Here is a 16,667-nt window from a genome sequence, read left to right as displayed (position 1 = left end):
TTATATAAACAGGAACTCTTACAATCTCTTTCTCTCACATATACTCACTTATATACATCAATATTCACATATATTAGATTAAAACATATGTAGTTACTGATAAAGACACTAGTGAGACAGTCATTCACTCACTAACACACACATATACACACTCTTCCACCCATATAGTCCTGCACATATGCTGTCTTCAAAACACATACAAAGTGAGAGTCAGTCATTCATGCATCTATGTGTTAAGTAATACCCCCACCAAACCATACAAACACTCATACTGATACTAACAAAAACATCTAATAACCCATATACATACACATGTAGCTACTCACAACCCATGCAACCACTTATACACAAAGTGAAACACTAATACATATATTTACATATTTAAACATTACTCTCTAATATATGTATTCACTAAGATACACTTAATAAACCAGTTAACCAATCAATTAAAAAAAACAAAATATCCAAGTAATCACTTATTTAAACATTTATTCTTCCATCAACTTTTACATATACATATATAACACATATTTATTTTTTAAAAAGACACACATTCACTGGATAGTGTCATCAGTGATGTCATGACTGATGTCACTGACCATGTCATGACTGATGTAATATGTGGCGTCATCAGCAGTGCATTGCACGCGCAAGTTATAGTGAGTCCAACTAACTATAACGTGGGAATTTCATTGGTTTTATGCGAGTAAAATTTCCAGCTAACTATAACTGGTGTCAAACCTATCGTTTTTTCAGTGAATTTCATAGGTTTTGTAAATGCTATTTCCTAACTATAACGTGTGTTAAACCTATGGTTTTTTCAGTGAATTTCATAGGTTTTTTAAATGCCACTTCCTAACTATAACGTGTTTAAAACCTATGGTTTTTTCAGTGAATATATATATATATATATATAAAATTTCTATGGCAAAATGAAACCCCTCATTTTGTTCCTTTTCAAATTAAATGTATTAAGTGTTACCACTTTATTCCAATCAAGATGACTTCAGGTGTGCCATACTTTTGTCATAAGTAAGACTGTTAGCGTTCTAGTTGTTCTTTAGAACACTCTGGGACATTCTGTCATTGGGCTATAGTTGGGCTACATCTGGCTGATATTTGGGCTACATTTGGTTTTTTTTGTCTGCTAAGGCCAGGTATGCCACATTTTCATGCAGAAAAGAGGTCAAAGGGCAGTGGGAGTTGGAGGTAGATATATTTTCCCAGTTTAATTCAATGGGAAATCTTGCGCATTCAGGACAAAGCGCTGAACATATTTACACCAAACCTGAAATCAAATAGAACTTTACTCTAAATGTGTGTTTTTGTTGGTTTGGAGTAAATCTGCCAAGCTGGGTTGAAAGTGTTAAGACTTTTGTACATTTCGGCTGCTTTGGATTAGTAAATATTTTGTGAAGCCAAAAATAAAAGATAGGAATTTGATTGGACATGAGTGCCTTTTCTCTCATTGTTCCTTTGGGGCTAATTAAAACGTAACCTTTTCTATATTAATTTATTATTAGTTATCTATCTGAATTTAAATGTTCTTCTTTTTTAGATATATATGTGTCTATCATAATTTTCCCTCCTATTGCATTAACTTTCTTAGCACTGTGTGTGTATTACTTATACAAAAACTTCTAAACATCAGTGCCACTTACTAAGAGGAATATTTTTGGATTTAGTTGGATTAGATAATGCATCAATCAATCAACAGCATTTGTAAAATGCAACATTGTCATCCCTAGGGGTGTCTGGGCACTGTGTCTCTGTCGAAGAGCCAGGTTTTGAGTCTCTTTCTGAAGTCTTTCTGCGGAGGGTTATACACTTACCTTATGATGTTTCTCACAAGATGTCCCCTTTGTTTCTCATTCCCAGGTGAACTCAGTATGGCAAACCTTGCCCGTCACCCTGGCTGAGGGTTCAGTGACAGTAGCGAGGAGTGGGCGATACACTATTCTAGAGACAGATTTCCACCTGACCATTATGTACGACACTGATCACACTGTGGAGGTGAAGGTCCCGAACACTTACTTCAACAAGACCTGCGGCATGTGCGGAAACTTCAACAACCATAGACAGGATGATTACATGATGCCCAATGGACAACAAGCCCAGAGCACCAACCAACTCGGAAACAGCTGGCAGGTCCCTGACGATGACCCCAATTGTGGCCCACACCCAACACAGATTCCTCCTACACCTGGCCCCGATTGCGAACCTGCAAAAGAACAACAATACACACGCCTCTGTGAAGAGATAAAAAATCCAAATGGGCCCTTTGCATTGTGTAACTCAGTGATCAATCCTGATGACTATGTGGAGAGCTGTGTGTTCGATCTGTGTCATTTGGACGGTGATAGCTTGACATTGTGTATGGCGCTGCAGGCCTATGCTGACGCTTGTCAACATGCGGGAGTCCCGATCGCTCCTTGGCGAAACTCCACCTTCTGCAGTAAGTATTTTGCCGGAAAGAAACAATTAAGATGCAAACCTAAGTCAACTAATAATGTATTCATTTATTTATTTAGATGTGTATTTACTTTGTGAGCTCAGCCCAACCAATGGCTTCCTGTCTAACACCTGAGATACCCGAACGGGCCCAAAAAAGGGGGGAGTGGAGACCCATGCTGATTGACATTGGGTACATCAGCTTTTTCAGCAGGAAAATGTTGAACGTATGTTTTTATAGTTTTGGACAAACCATGATTCCATGGTGTCTCCAACTGCACATCTTACTAGGGGGGCTTCAAAGCCATGCAGAAGGCAATCCTGGAGGCGGGGAGTCTTTTGTCTACTTGGAGGTTGTCCCGGAGTTACAGAGCAGGGCAGGAGGGTACTTTATTAGTTGGTGGTTGCTGCTGACTTACGGTTTAATAATTTGCAAACACAAAATGAGTCCTACCAATGAGCATTATGCATTGCACGTCACACTTAATGTATGACTTTCGTGGATCAAACACTTTTTATTTGTTGTTTGAATTTATCGCCAAATTAATTCAGCGAAGCAGACAATGATGTACCAGAGCCAGAGCAGCAGAAATTCCTGCTGAACAGAATCCTGCAATGAGGAAATCCCAAGTCGTAATGCTGCTGCATAACATACACAATAGAGCAACACAAAGTAGTACAGTGGCAGCAGACTAGGAGCATTAACTTCCTATCACAAATACCAAGAATCTCAACAGGCATCCAATGTGTCCCTCTTTGCAGATTTCCGGTGATACCACTGGTTAATCTATGTTATTTCATTGTCTTCTTTCAGATATCCCTTGTGATGATCCCAACAGCCACTATAATGCCTGTATGACTGCCTGCCCTGCTACATGCCTTGACCCTGTCCGTCAGAACTGCTCCAAGCCTTGTGTGGAGGGTTGTGAGTGTGATGAAGGTTTCGTGCTGAGCGGGGCCTCCTGTGTTGCTGTTTCTGACTGCGGCTGTTGGTACAACAACCAGTACTACAATGTGAGTGCAGTGTCCAGTGTCCATAAACAGTGTGTTCCTATGACAATGGTAACTACTCTATTAATTTTATGAATGTGCTTCTCTTGCAGAAAGGAGAGAGCTTCGTGGAAGAGAACTGTGAACACACATGCGCATGCATGGGGAACAACAACACGCAATGCATTGCATCATCCTGCACTCACAATGAAATCTGTAAGATTCAAAATGGCGTCAGGGGTTGCTACCCAGCAAGCACCGCCACCTGCCACATCTATGGAGACCCGCACTACACAACATTCGATGGGACACTTCACCACTTCCAGGGATCCTGTAACTACACCGTCACCGAGACCTGTGGAAACACCTCCACCAGATTCAGTGTTACTACCCGCAACGAGCACCGCGGTAGCCCGAGCTGGACCGCTCTGAACTCCGTAGCACTCACTGTGGATGGCAATCACATCGCCCTGAGGAAGAACAGACTGGTTTATGTGAGTATACTTTAATTTTGATTGTAAATAAATATCTGTTTACTTGTTGCCTTTGTTACTCTATGGAAATTTCATTATTTTCTACTGCACCATGACCACTGCACTAATACTAAATAGATTTTTTTTTTAATTAAATTCATCCATCCATCCATCAAACTCATGGTTCCTTTAGAGGTGAAGGAACTGTTAAGTTTCTATCTGTGAAGCTTCAGTATGATTTTGAAATGTAAACCCTTGGCATCTCATCAATGTTCTCTAAGCTCTCCGGTTACAGTCGTGTTCACCCTGAAATATTTAGTTCCAACAATCATCACCAATTAACGTTTTCTTATGAGTGCCACCTGAGATCAGGTGGTGCTAGGAAAGAAAATGTTGTAATGCCCTTGTTACACAAACAGAAAAATCCCTAAGCATCAGGGACATTTGTCTTTTTCCTTATGGAAACTATCCCTTGTAGTGGACTTTGTTGCCACAAAGAAAAATGGAATCCTTCAACTTACCAGCATGGTAATCAGTCTCGCATTCAACAGTAATGGAAATACACTTGCCTTACCTGCAGGTCCACCTTAAGTATTAAGATCCCTTCTACGCAGGGCACTCGCAATAGTATAAGTGAGGCCCTTAGTTACTGGTTTAAAAATCTTATTGTTCCTCATGCCTAAGAGCCACAGCACACAGGTGGCCATGAGGTGAGATATCGGGTGCCAGTGGTCCACAGACGCCTCGAACATTGCTGTGAAAACAAACTTCAAAGTAGGACAAATTAGTCTATGAATGTCCTGCTTTTGTTAGTAGCTTCACCATTTATTCTGATCTTCCAGTGGACGGAAAGTCCTAACTTAGCCAGAAGTTGAATAAGTTCTACCTGGATGCTGCAATTACTCCCAAACTTTCAGGAACTCTGGGTCCAGGGGAAGGCCAACTGCAGTCAGCTGTGGTATGTCTTTGGATGCTAGAACTGGTCAGATATTTCCCTGTTCATGAAGCAGAAATTGAACGTCTTTTTGAAATACTAGTTCCGGTGTCGGCCCACAAATTTAAGTTTCCAAATTAGTTAGAATTCTGTTATTTATTACAAGTTCACAAAGTGGATTCTGCCTCTGATTCTTCAGCCAAGACACCAAAATATGCTGTTTAACACATTGTCAATTTTGTCCATCTTGCAGTAAAGCACATTCTGGGATGTCTCTGCTAACAAATGCACCTCTGGCACAATACACAGGTGTTGCTATTCTTCACATTATGTGCCTAGTTAACAAGACACACTTACCTAATGGCAGAAAGACCCTCTCATGCATCAAAATGGTTTTAGTCCAACAAGTTAGCCCTCCAAACCTACATATCAGTGCTGCTGAGATGCTTTTCAGATTACACATGTGGGTGGTGTAAAGCCAGAATCAATCCCATCTGGTTCAGTTGACAATAATGACACTTGGGCATAATTAAAAGTCAGTTTAAGTCATTTGGTGTTTGTTTCTTACAAACCATGTTTTAGAGGTGGAAATGAATTTAGGAGAGTAGGTTTAGCATCCGACCACTGCCCAAAGTCGAAATATGTGAACTCGCCTGTGAAATATTTAAAAGCTCCATGAGATCAGGTGAATAAGAGGGATCCCTCTTTCATCACTCAAGTGATTCTCCTTTGAGTGCCTTAAAAGACTCTTTAAAAGAGATTGAGTTGTTATTGTCATTCACACATCTTCTGTATCATTAGCTGAACAGTGCCTCAACCCTCAGTCACTCGCCTTTCATTCTGTCTGATGTTTCTGCTTCTTGCCCAGAAGCCACACTTACTTAATGACCCCGGGTAGCAACACCACTCTCCTCAGATGCCTTGTCAATGTCCTAGCCTCCTGTGCTGTCACTTCTAGAGAGACCATAACATTGGGCACTTTTAAGTTACTACACATACCCCAAATCTCCACTTCTTGACTCTGGTAAAATCTCCATGCTTGAAATGTAAGTCCTTATCTCCCCAAGACAGACTGTCTGATCTTATCACTAAGACAGGCTATCTGATCTTATTCTGCACTGACCCATCAATGTTAAGCTGCAAACCACCCTCCTCGCAAGCTCGTTTAGTGTTTTATTTTTTGATTTTCCCATTAGATCAATCATATATTGGTCAATGTACCGGCCTATATTTCGGGAGTGAACATATCACTTGCTGGCTCCTACGTTGTGGTGACCACAGACTTTGGACTCGAGCTTCAGTTTAATGGCGACCACGAGCTCTTTGTGAGAGTGAAAGAATACCACAAAGACGTGTTGTGTGGATTGTGTGGGAACTACAACGGCAACCCAAAAGAGGACTTCATGAAACCAGGTGGTGATGTGGTTCAAGACGTCAACGACTTTGGAAACAGCTGGAGGGTGCCTGATGATGAATGGAAGTAAGTACCTTCTCAGATGACACTAACTATTAGTAAAATACAGAGAAGACACATAGAATACAATATGACAATGACTATGGTCATTCAAAGTTTTCTCACACTGTCACAGATTTGTGATGTTCCCGAAATTTGCACTTTAGAAAATTGTGCACAATTTCTGAGATTAGATTTGCTGTCATATTTTCAAAGTTGTTCTGTACATTGCAAGATCATTTTCACCACTTTGTGAGATGATGTTCACTGTAATGAAACACAGCCAATATGAAAATATATGCAAAATCTTTACTATGTGCCATGTCTGGTGCAAAAGTTATAATTTGCACACACATTTTGCAAAGTGTAAATCTTCATAATTTTTTAACTTTGCAATCATTTTCATAGCGTTTGAAAAATGTACTCAAAACAACTATATCCACTCCTATTTACCTACGATACATTTGTAATGTGGATTTACTTAAGTAGTAACAGGATTTCAGATGAGTTGTGCTATGTTTTTGTTCGAATATTGAAGGTGATCCTTTGCTGATGGTGCATCTGCTATTACTTCGAATGAGCAAATGAAGCACAATGATGTGCAAGTTGTAATACATAGCATTCATGAAGGTCTCATCCTGAAGAAGGGACCTGTGTGGGATCAAATGCTCATGCACTTTAGGACTGTCGTGCTGATTCAATGTTCCGATAGGTGGACCTCCTTGTTCCACATACATGATCACTTTGCTAAGTGAATGAAGACTTGTCCATTTCTACATAATTGCTCATTGGCCAATATTTCTAACCTTTTCTGGAAAGACCCTCTTGGATTGCCACAATAACCAATGCATCCTTGTGTGTCCGTTAGTTGCAGTTCTACGATAATTCCACCCATAGTGTGCTCACCATCCTTGGAACAAGTGTACGGAGAACAGTGCAAGATCCTAACTACAGGAACTGGCCCCTTCGCTCCCTGCCATGCGCTTATACCACCCCAGTCATACTTTGAGAGCTGTGTCTATGACGTGTGCGCCAATGGAGGGAGCTCTGACCAACTCTGCCAAGCCCTGGGCTCCTACGCGTCAGCCTGTGAAGTGGCCGGAGTACACCTGGGAGACTGGAGGAAGGGGACCGTCTGTGGTAATTTATTCTGAGTTTAATCATTTTATGCATGTTTAATATATACTTCTCATGCTATTTGTTTTATTTCAAATATAGAAGAATATATGGTGTTTAGGATATATTAGGAGTCATTTCACTTCACTGTGGCGTCCGCTTCCAGAAAGCAAATGACCCAAACATTAAACTCTGTAACGTGCCCAAGGAAAAGCAGACAAGAAATTGATTTGCAGACTGACCATGTGAGCCTGCTTGTACGCTGTATTGATCTCCCAAGCAAGCCTAGGCGCTGTGGAGACTGTGCAAACAAACCTAGACACTGCCTCGACCCTGCAAGCGTTCCTAGGCATGGTACCCACCCTACAAGACTCCATGGAAGCGTTGATCCCTGAACACCACAGAGACATATCATAAGCATTCCAAGGCACAGCACTGATCACACAAGTATGCCTAGGCATTGCAATCAAAACAGGGACCCTGCGAGTATCCTGAAGGAAGTTCTTGATATCAAAATGTATATAAAAATATGACTTATTTTTCTAAATTGGTCTTGGATTTATTCGTGAGTGTGTATCTCATTTATTGCCTCTGTGAGAACAACAAATGCTTAGCAGTACCCTCTGGTAAGCGTAAACTGTTTGCCCACACTACCACGAAAGAGAGCATGTAGTGTTATCATTGTTGTTTCTGTAAACCAATAAGGATGCTTGGACTCTTTACACATTGTCCCTAAAGCTGGAATAGACCATCTATTCTCCACCATTCCATGTGTGTTTATTTGGAGAAATCAAGCCTCGTGATCATCTTATAAAGTGAGAGAAATAACTTGGGAATTTCCTTTCACACTCATGTGAAATCCTAAAGCTATTCTGCTTTCTCCTAAGTACCCCAAATTCCTTCTTTACATTTGGCTCAATTTAACTGCATCAACATATATTGATAAGGTGGAGAACTTCTCACATATCAACAGAATAAATTAATGATATGAAATAGCTGTACAAGACAACGGGTACTGATAAAGGCATTCTGTTTAACATGGGACAAACACTTCATCACTGAAGTCTCAATAATGTGTTGATTTAATAAAATAGAAAAGGGGAAGAAATGTGAAAGGATTCTATAAAAGATATAACAACAACAAAATGATGTAATTCAAGGTGTGCTCTTTTTAAAGGCCTTAGCAGCTACAAAATATATAGTTGTTTAATGAAAAAGTGACTATAGGATTTGTAAAATTGTTTTTATATTGTATATTTTAATTGAAGAGTGTTGTATTTTTGATAGTTCTCAACAAACTGATAAAGGAGCCTTCAGGCAGAGATATGAATGGCCCTTTCTTCCAATGATGAGGATTCCTGGGAACCAATCCTGAAAGAGAGACATATGTTACTTTACGAGATACGAAGAGTGATATTTAGAGCACGGTGTGATTTGTGGAGTAAACATATAAATGCACTGGAACTGACAAGGTTTTTTTTATTGCAGATATTTCTACCACAACTACCACAATCGCAACCAACCCCATCGCTACCATCACCAGCACAATGAGTGGCAGTACGACAATAACCACAGAATCAGGTAAATATAGGACATAAAGTCCATCCCATCATAAGTGAAATTTCAGTTCTCTTCAATGTCTCACGTGGCTGAAACTATAGTTTGCTTGCTTCAGCAATTGAACTTTTCGTGGGAAGCATTGATGCTGTCAATTACATGAATTTATACATCATGAAAACATTTTTGTAGAAAACGCAAACAAGTTAACAGAGGGAGAATCACAGCAGATTTAATTGTATTATATGATATATGTATCACATGGGAGTACATTCAGTAAGTATTCTTTTTTCTTTTTACAGGTATCTTCTTACATTTGATTGTGCATGTAATTTAAATGTTGATGTAATTCCTCACTTGTAATAATATACTACAAGTGGACAGTGTTATCACACTTCCAGCTGTGAGCATATTTCCTCAGAATCTGTGAACAGCCACCCAAGCTCAGTTTGTACATCACTAAAAAGGAGAAAAACAAACATCTGAGTCTTCAATCGCATTGCGATTGTGGTGCATTCAAGTGTTTTGTCAATTTTTCCCATTCAAATTCTGCCTCCTCGGTGAGCAGCGTCACAGCCCTCTGTGTATGGATGTATGTTGGTCTTTTGATAGAACAAACCTAGTCAGAGGAAACCGAGCTCTACAGCGATACCTGGTTACTGGTAGGATCAGTGATCATTACCACGATGGAGATGAAAGGGGCTCCTGAGTTCCTGTTTAGAGGCGGATCTTCTAGAGCGATCCAATGTGCTGTTCTCTGAAGGTGTTCTTCTTCAGGCATCTAATTAGAGGGAGGGTTCGTTGGTCCTGGTAATTATGGTGATTTGTTTTGTTATTTTTTACAACTTTTGTTTCCAGTCTGGGGCTCTCCTGTTTGTTAGTGTGTTGAGAGCCATTGATATGTTGAGCTTGTCAGCCAGATGGGCACGAGGGCTCTTTGCATGCTTTAGTTGATGATGTAACTGTCCTTCAGGATACTGCGGGCAGTTACGGGGATTCATCTGAGTTGCATTAGAGAAGTCGATATATGACCAAATTTCTCCAGCCAGTCAATGAGCCCTATACTGGTGTGTATCATGGCTTTAAAGAGAAACCATATTTGGGCTGTTTGTTCTTGGTGAATAGCATTCATTCATTAATGGAAGTATGTTGTAGCTAAACTATGTTTAAACATGTACTTTCCCAATGTGGCTGAGAAAGGTTTGGTTAAGCTGTGCTGGCGGCAGTATGATCAATGGGAGAATGATGGGACATGTCTGGCTGCACAGTTACACCAGAGAGGCTCCCTCCTATATATGATGCATGTTGACTCATCCCCTTGACACATTGAGTCACTTTGCCTCTTGTTATATTTCCCTGTACACCTCAGAACATAAGGCAATGGCCAATGAAATCAATACTTTTCTCACCCTTACTCCTCCCCAATCTGTCAGTTGAGAGGAAGATCACCCGGGGAGGGTCAGTTTCCTGGTGAGTTCTATAAAATAGGTAGGATCATATTAGTACCCATGTTACACTGGGTATATTGATAAGATGAGAGTTATGGATCATTGGGGATATCTATAAAAGAAGGCAGCCACCCCTGTATTGCATGAGTGTTGGCTCTTTCATTGGACTCTGAAAAAAGCATTAGATGCATTTTTGTGTCCTTCCTAAGAAGAGGTTAGGTAAGGACTGCCTGGGTAAGGTCCGCCTTTTTTATGAGTCACCCACTGCAGACATCAATTGTGGAGGCTTTATGTCCAGAATGAGATAGGGAGCCGTGCTCATCAGAGATGCCCCTGACCCCCTTCTTGCTTAACTTGGAGCCGTTGTCTGTCACTTCATCTGTCAAATAGATATTCAGCTTCACCAGTGATGAGCTTCACAACATTACATTTCTATTTCCTACATCAGAATTAAATGAAACTATGCTTCACTTGCAGGCCGACCTCCAACTGGTGCCTCTGTTATATCCACACTGGCCCCCACCACCCCAACCAGGACAACGCCTTCAATTTCCACCACCACACCTCCAAGTTCAGGTAAACATCTGACCTCACCTTAGTTTATCCTTTTCATGAATTTTTTAATATGATTATGTATCTTTGCTGCACTATCTTGTGCATGGATTCTGTTGCAATGAACATTTAGGAAAGGCAATACTTTCAAAAAGAAAGAGGATGTTCAAGGTATATGAGCTGTAGATCATATATTTTAGCATAGATCGCCATCTGGTGTTGGGCCCGGATGTTTGCACTTTGTTTTTGTTCGAAGAAGTCTTGTAGTCATGAGGTAGGTGGCTACTCCTTTCGGTGATAGTGCGCATGTGCATTGACTCTATCCTTAGATTTTTTCTTTTCCGCCATCTGCTTCGGATGTGTATTGCTGCGCTCTGCTTCGGTACCGTTTTCGGGCCCCTTCGACACCCAATCCACTACCCTCGACGGTATTGTTATCGATCACGGTTCCTCATTCAACATGGATCGTCTCACTTCGAAAAACTTTCCATCGGAAAACTCGAGGCAGGCCGTCGGGCCTACCCATGCCAACCGTGCTAGCACTCGATGGAACGGACTCTATTTAAACTATGTCCCAGGTGTCTTGCTAAATTGCCACGAACTGACTTGCACAAAGTCAGCAACCTCTGCTTGTCCCCGGCACGTGAAGAGAAGTATTGCAACGCGTGTCGATCATTCTGATCGAAAAATACACGTTATGATCGTCGGGCTCGATGCCACAAAATGCAGCATCAGAGTGACTCTATTCTGGACCTTTTCGGAGAAGATTCCGGTATCCAACATTCAGCTCAAGAGATAGAGCGGATCTCAGTGTCCGAGGCCGACTACGACATGAAAGGAGAGGTCGACATCACTGCGTGTCTGGGTACTGTGAGTACAGATCCCCCTGTGCCCATTCCTCATAAGGCCAAGGCTTTGGTCCCTCCTTCGCCCTCGGGTTCAGGTCAGCACTATCAAAAAGTTTCCGATGCCCCCCCTCTGGCCCGGCTCCGAAATAGAAGGAGAAGCCTTCTGGCTTGGGCATGAGCCAGCCCCGCTCCAATGCCGAACCAACACGTTCTGCAACAAAGCATAAGATACCTTCTGGACCGAAGATTTCACCTTCGATTCCGAAAGGCTCGTACCCTCCAAGTCCAAAGATTCGGAGCCGAGACATTCCAAGGCTAAAGTCTCGGAGCCGAAACTCTCCATGGCCGAAGACTCGGAGCCCAAATTTTCAAAGGACAAGCACTCTGAGCCGAAACACTCCAAGCCCAAACTGTTGGAGCCAACACCATCGATGCCCAAAGGCTCAGAGGCGATACCTTCTGCGCCGAAATCTCTACTGAAAGACAAAGACACTCTCCCGAAAGAGAATCCATCTAATGAACCAACTTTTGACCCAAAACAGAAAAAGCTGGTTATAAACCCTAAAACAGGACACATTCAGGCAACCATTCCAAAGAAACGGATAGCTCACTTGCCAGAGGACTATCATATCCCTCTTAAGAAGAAGAATGTGGGCACTAAACCTTCTCCTCCTTATATTCCACCTCATACTCCTCCTCCTAATCCTAACGTGCTTATTACACCATTAAATTCACCACCAAGGCCTATTACACCTGACCCACAGGATGAAGGGGATGGGGATGAGGATCAGGACACTGATGCTTGGGAAGATTACCACACAGATCCAAATACAGATGATGACCCTGATTTGTACGCCTCGAGACCTGCCCCACTTGATGACAACATTGGCTATCTCGAGTTCCTTACCAGGGCTGCTCATTATCAATGGGTAGAACTTCATGAAGAACCTTTAGAAGAGGATTTCCTCTTTGAGACTCTTTCTTCCTCACAAAGAACTACTCATACCTTGCCAATGCTAAAAGGCATATTAAAACACGCAGACGAGTTCTTTAAGGATCCTGTACGGGAACGAATTATAACACCCAGAGTGGATAGAAAATATAAATCAGCTCCTACCGATCCTATGTATATTAAAAGACAGCTGCCCTTAGACTCTCTTGTAGACTCCAACGCATGCAAGAGAGCTAACTCGCAAGCCACAGGAGAGACCCCTCCTTCTGACAAGGAGTCCAAGCTTATGATGCCTGAGGCAAAAGGGTAGCTTCACAGGCAGCAGAAAAAGTGTGCATTGCCAACGCCCAGGCTCTGCTAGCTCGTTATGACAGGGCTCATTACGATGAGCTAGAGAAACTCATGCAACACTTGCTTAACCTTTACAAATCTAAGGCCAACGACCTTATTTAGGAAGGAAAACTCATTACCAACACCTCCATTAAATGTGCACTAGACGCAGCAGACACAGCATCTAGTGCAATTAACACCAGTATATTATTACGCAGACACGCTTGGCTCCGAGTCTCTGGATTTAAGCCAGAGGTGCAAACATCCCTTCTTAACCAACCCTTTGACAAAGAGCATCTTTTTGGCCGAGCTGCTAATACCATGCCGGAAAAGATGAAAAAGGACACTGAGGTCGCATAGTCCATGGGGCATTACAGTTAGCTACCACTAGAGGTTATTTTCACCGCTCATTCTACAGGGGTGGCTTAAAAAATATCTCCTCTTACAATGCTTCCTCCTCTAACAAGGGCAACAATCAATCCCCCTGATCCAGAGGTTATTCTGGAGGAGGTTTTAGAGGAAACAGCGGTAGGGGAAGAGGTAGGGGTAAGTCCACACGCTCTTCCCCCGCAAACAAACAGTGACTTCCCTCCGATACCCCTGATCATTCCACTTCTGCCGGGGAACATCTCTCCCAATTCAATCCCCTCAGACAAATGGGCACTAATAATTATCCAATATGGTTACTGCCTGGAGCTTACAAGCACTCCCCCAAATATTTTTCCAAGAGCACATGCAATGTCACCGGAACATCTCACCCTCTTAAATACAGAGGTTCTTTCTCTGTTAGAAAAACATGCTATAGAGCCAGTCCCATTAATACATCAAGGGACCGGGGTATACTCCTTGTATTACTGAATACCCAATAGGGACGGCTCTCTCAGGCCGCTAGACCTCAGACAGCTAAATCTATAGGTACAGTCGGACCACTTCCACGTGCTCACACTACAACAGGTGCTCCCACTACTTCAGTAAGGCGACTTTCTATCCACTCTAGACTTAAAGGACACCTATTTCCATATTCTCATTCACCCGATTCACAGAAAATATCTCAGGTTTGTGGTGGATGGACAACATTACCAGTTCAAAGTTCATCCATTTGGAGTAACTTCAAGCACCCAGAGTTTTTACCAAGTACCTAGCAGTAGACTCAGCTCATCTAGGAAGGCAGCACGTTCATGTATTCCCTTACCTAGACGACTGGCTGATAAAAGCCAGATCACAACTAAGCTGCCTACATCGCACTCAAAGAACAGTTCAACTGCTTCACGGCTTAGGGTTCACTGTAAACCTCACCAAGTCTCACCTCCAGCAATCCAACACACAAGTGTATCTAGGAGCCACATAGACACTCGCAAAGCTCTAGCGTGCCCCAACCCAGTCAGGATTCGCAACATGCAAGCTATAATATCACAGTTTCATCCTCAACACTCATTACCAGCCCGAGTGTTCATGCAATCGATCCGAATGATGGCTTCTTGCATTTTAATTGTTCCCTGCGCAAGAATTCAAATGCGTCCTCTACAGGAATGCTTAGTACGTTAGTGGAACCAGGCTCAAGGCCATTTATCAGATCTGATGTTGATAGATGGCCATACTCACCGCTTTCTGCAGTGGTGGAACATACAAAACCTTTCCAAGGGGCGGCCATTTCTCGATCCGGTTCCACAGATAGTGCTAACAGCAGACGCATCCCTCACTGGTTGGAGAGCACATATGGGAAAATATACCATCCAGGGCATGTGGACTCTGCAACAAAACCAACTCCACATAAATCATCTTGAACTGCTAGCAATTCTTCTAGCATTGAAAGTGTTTCAACTTCATCTGTTAGGCAAAGCTGTCCTGATTCACACAGACAACTTGACAGCAATGTACTGCATACAAAACCAAGGGGGGCGAACTCTCTCCAGCTCTCACAACTAACACAAAGCATCTGGAGGTGGGCCATACCTAAATACATATATCTCCTTGCAGAACATCTTCCAGGAGTAGACAACCAAGTTGCAGATCTGCTCATTCATCAACGACAGCAGATACACAAATGGGAACTCCACCCTCAAGTTCTCCTCCCACTCTTCCAAATGTGTGGCTTCACAGAGACAGATCTGTTCTCCACCCACCTAAACGCAAAATGCCCAAACTTCGCATCCAGACATCCACACCCATTGTCCAAAGGCAATGCACTATAGATGAATTGGTCAGGGATATTTGCTTACGCTTTTCCTCCTCTCCCACTCTTTTCATCAGTAGTTCGGGAACTCAAACAGCACTCCCTGATGCTTATCCTAGTTGATCCCACATGGACCCAGCAACCCTGATTTTACAATTCTGTTGTAGCTATCAGTAGTTCCCCAATAAAAACGACACCACTCCCCAAAGTTTCTTACTAATAACCATGGAGAGATAAGACATTCAGATCCCAGTCAGTTCAACCTTGCGATTTAGCACCTGAAATCCTGGAGTTTGGCTACCTTAATCTTCCGCCAGACTATATGAATGTTATCAAAGAGGCTAGACTCCCTACCACAAGAGCATGCTACGTAGCAAAGTGGAAAGGGTTTGTTGTTTATTGTAACAAGAATCAGATTGATCCACTAGATGCTTCAATACAAGATATCATTTGTTATCTATCACACTTACAACATTCTAATTTGAGTACACATCCATATGCTCACATCTCGCCGCAATAGCTGCATATCTGCAAAATAGAAAGCACTTGTCTCTTTTTAGAGTGCCCGCTATTAAAGCTTTTATGGAAGGACTTAAAATACTTATTCCTCCCAGACTTCCATCTTTTCCTGTGTGGACTCTCAACATAGTCCTTACAAGACTCATGGGTCCACCATTTGAGCAGTTACACAAATGTGAAATACAATTTATTAACTGGAAGGTAGCCTTCCTTTTAACAATTTCTCTAAGAAGAGTCGTGAGCTTCAGGCACTAACCATAGAGGAACCATTTTTGAAAATACATCAAAGCAAAGTGGTTCTTAGAACTAACCACAAATTCTTACCTAAAGTCATCTCTGCCTTTCATATCAACCAATCTGTTGAGTTGCCTGTGTTCTTCCCTCAACCATATTCAGTGGCAGAATGTGCCCTTCACACATTAGATGTTAAGAGAGCATTATTTTACTACATAGAAAGAGCAAAACCTTTTAGGAAAACCAAACAACTCTTTGTTGCTTTTGCACCACCACATAAAGGCAATCCCATATCAAAATCAGGCATTGCAAAGTGGATAGTTAAGTGCCTTCAAATATGCTACATCAAAGCTAAACGCACACTAACAATTCCCCCTAGAGCGCATTCTACATGCAAACTAGGGGCTTCTATGGCATTCTTAGCAACTATACCCATAGTTGACATCTGCAAAGCGGCAACATGGTCTACACCACACACATTCACAAAACATTATTGTGTGGATGTGTTAGCAAAACAGCAAGCTAGTTTGGGCCCGGCAGTTTTACGAACACTATTCCAGACCACTGCAAGAGCTACATGTTAGCCGCTGCTTCAGAAATAACTGCTTTATAGTCTATGGTAAAGCATATGATCTAC

At 42.1% G+C, this 16,667-nt stretch overlaps 1 protein-coding gene across 1 annotated transcript in view; it reads left to right on the top strand.

Moving 5' to 3' along the window:
• Window positions 1-16,667, top strand: part of LOC144791347 (uncharacterized) — a 363,412-nt gene that overhangs the window by 275,435 nt on the left and 71,310 nt on the right. The window contains exons 86-92 of the mRNA XM_078666025.1: window positions 1,879-2,455; window positions 3,266-3,465; window positions 3,555-3,935; window positions 6,045-6,328; window positions 7,170-7,441; window positions 8,906-8,998; window positions 10,900-10,998. Coding sequence (XP_078522151.1) covers window positions 1,879-2,455; window positions 3,266-3,465; window positions 3,555-3,935; window positions 6,045-6,328; window positions 7,170-7,441; window positions 8,906-8,998; window positions 10,900-10,998 — 1,906 coding nt within the window. The remainder of the gene's footprint in view (window positions 1-1,878; window positions 2,456-3,265; window positions 3,466-3,554; window positions 3,936-6,044; window positions 6,329-7,169; window positions 7,442-8,905; window positions 8,999-10,899; window positions 10,999-16,667) is intronic.

The sequence above is a fragment of the Lissotriton helveticus genome, chromosome 11, assembly GCF_964261635.1.
Source record: "Lissotriton helveticus chromosome 11, aLisHel1.1, whole genome shotgun sequence".
Taxonomy (NCBI): Eukaryota; Metazoa; Chordata; class Amphibia; order Caudata; family Salamandridae; genus Lissotriton; species Lissotriton helveticus.
The sequence above is the reverse complement of the archived record's forward strand: the minus strand, read 5'-3'. Positions and strand labels throughout refer to the sequence as shown.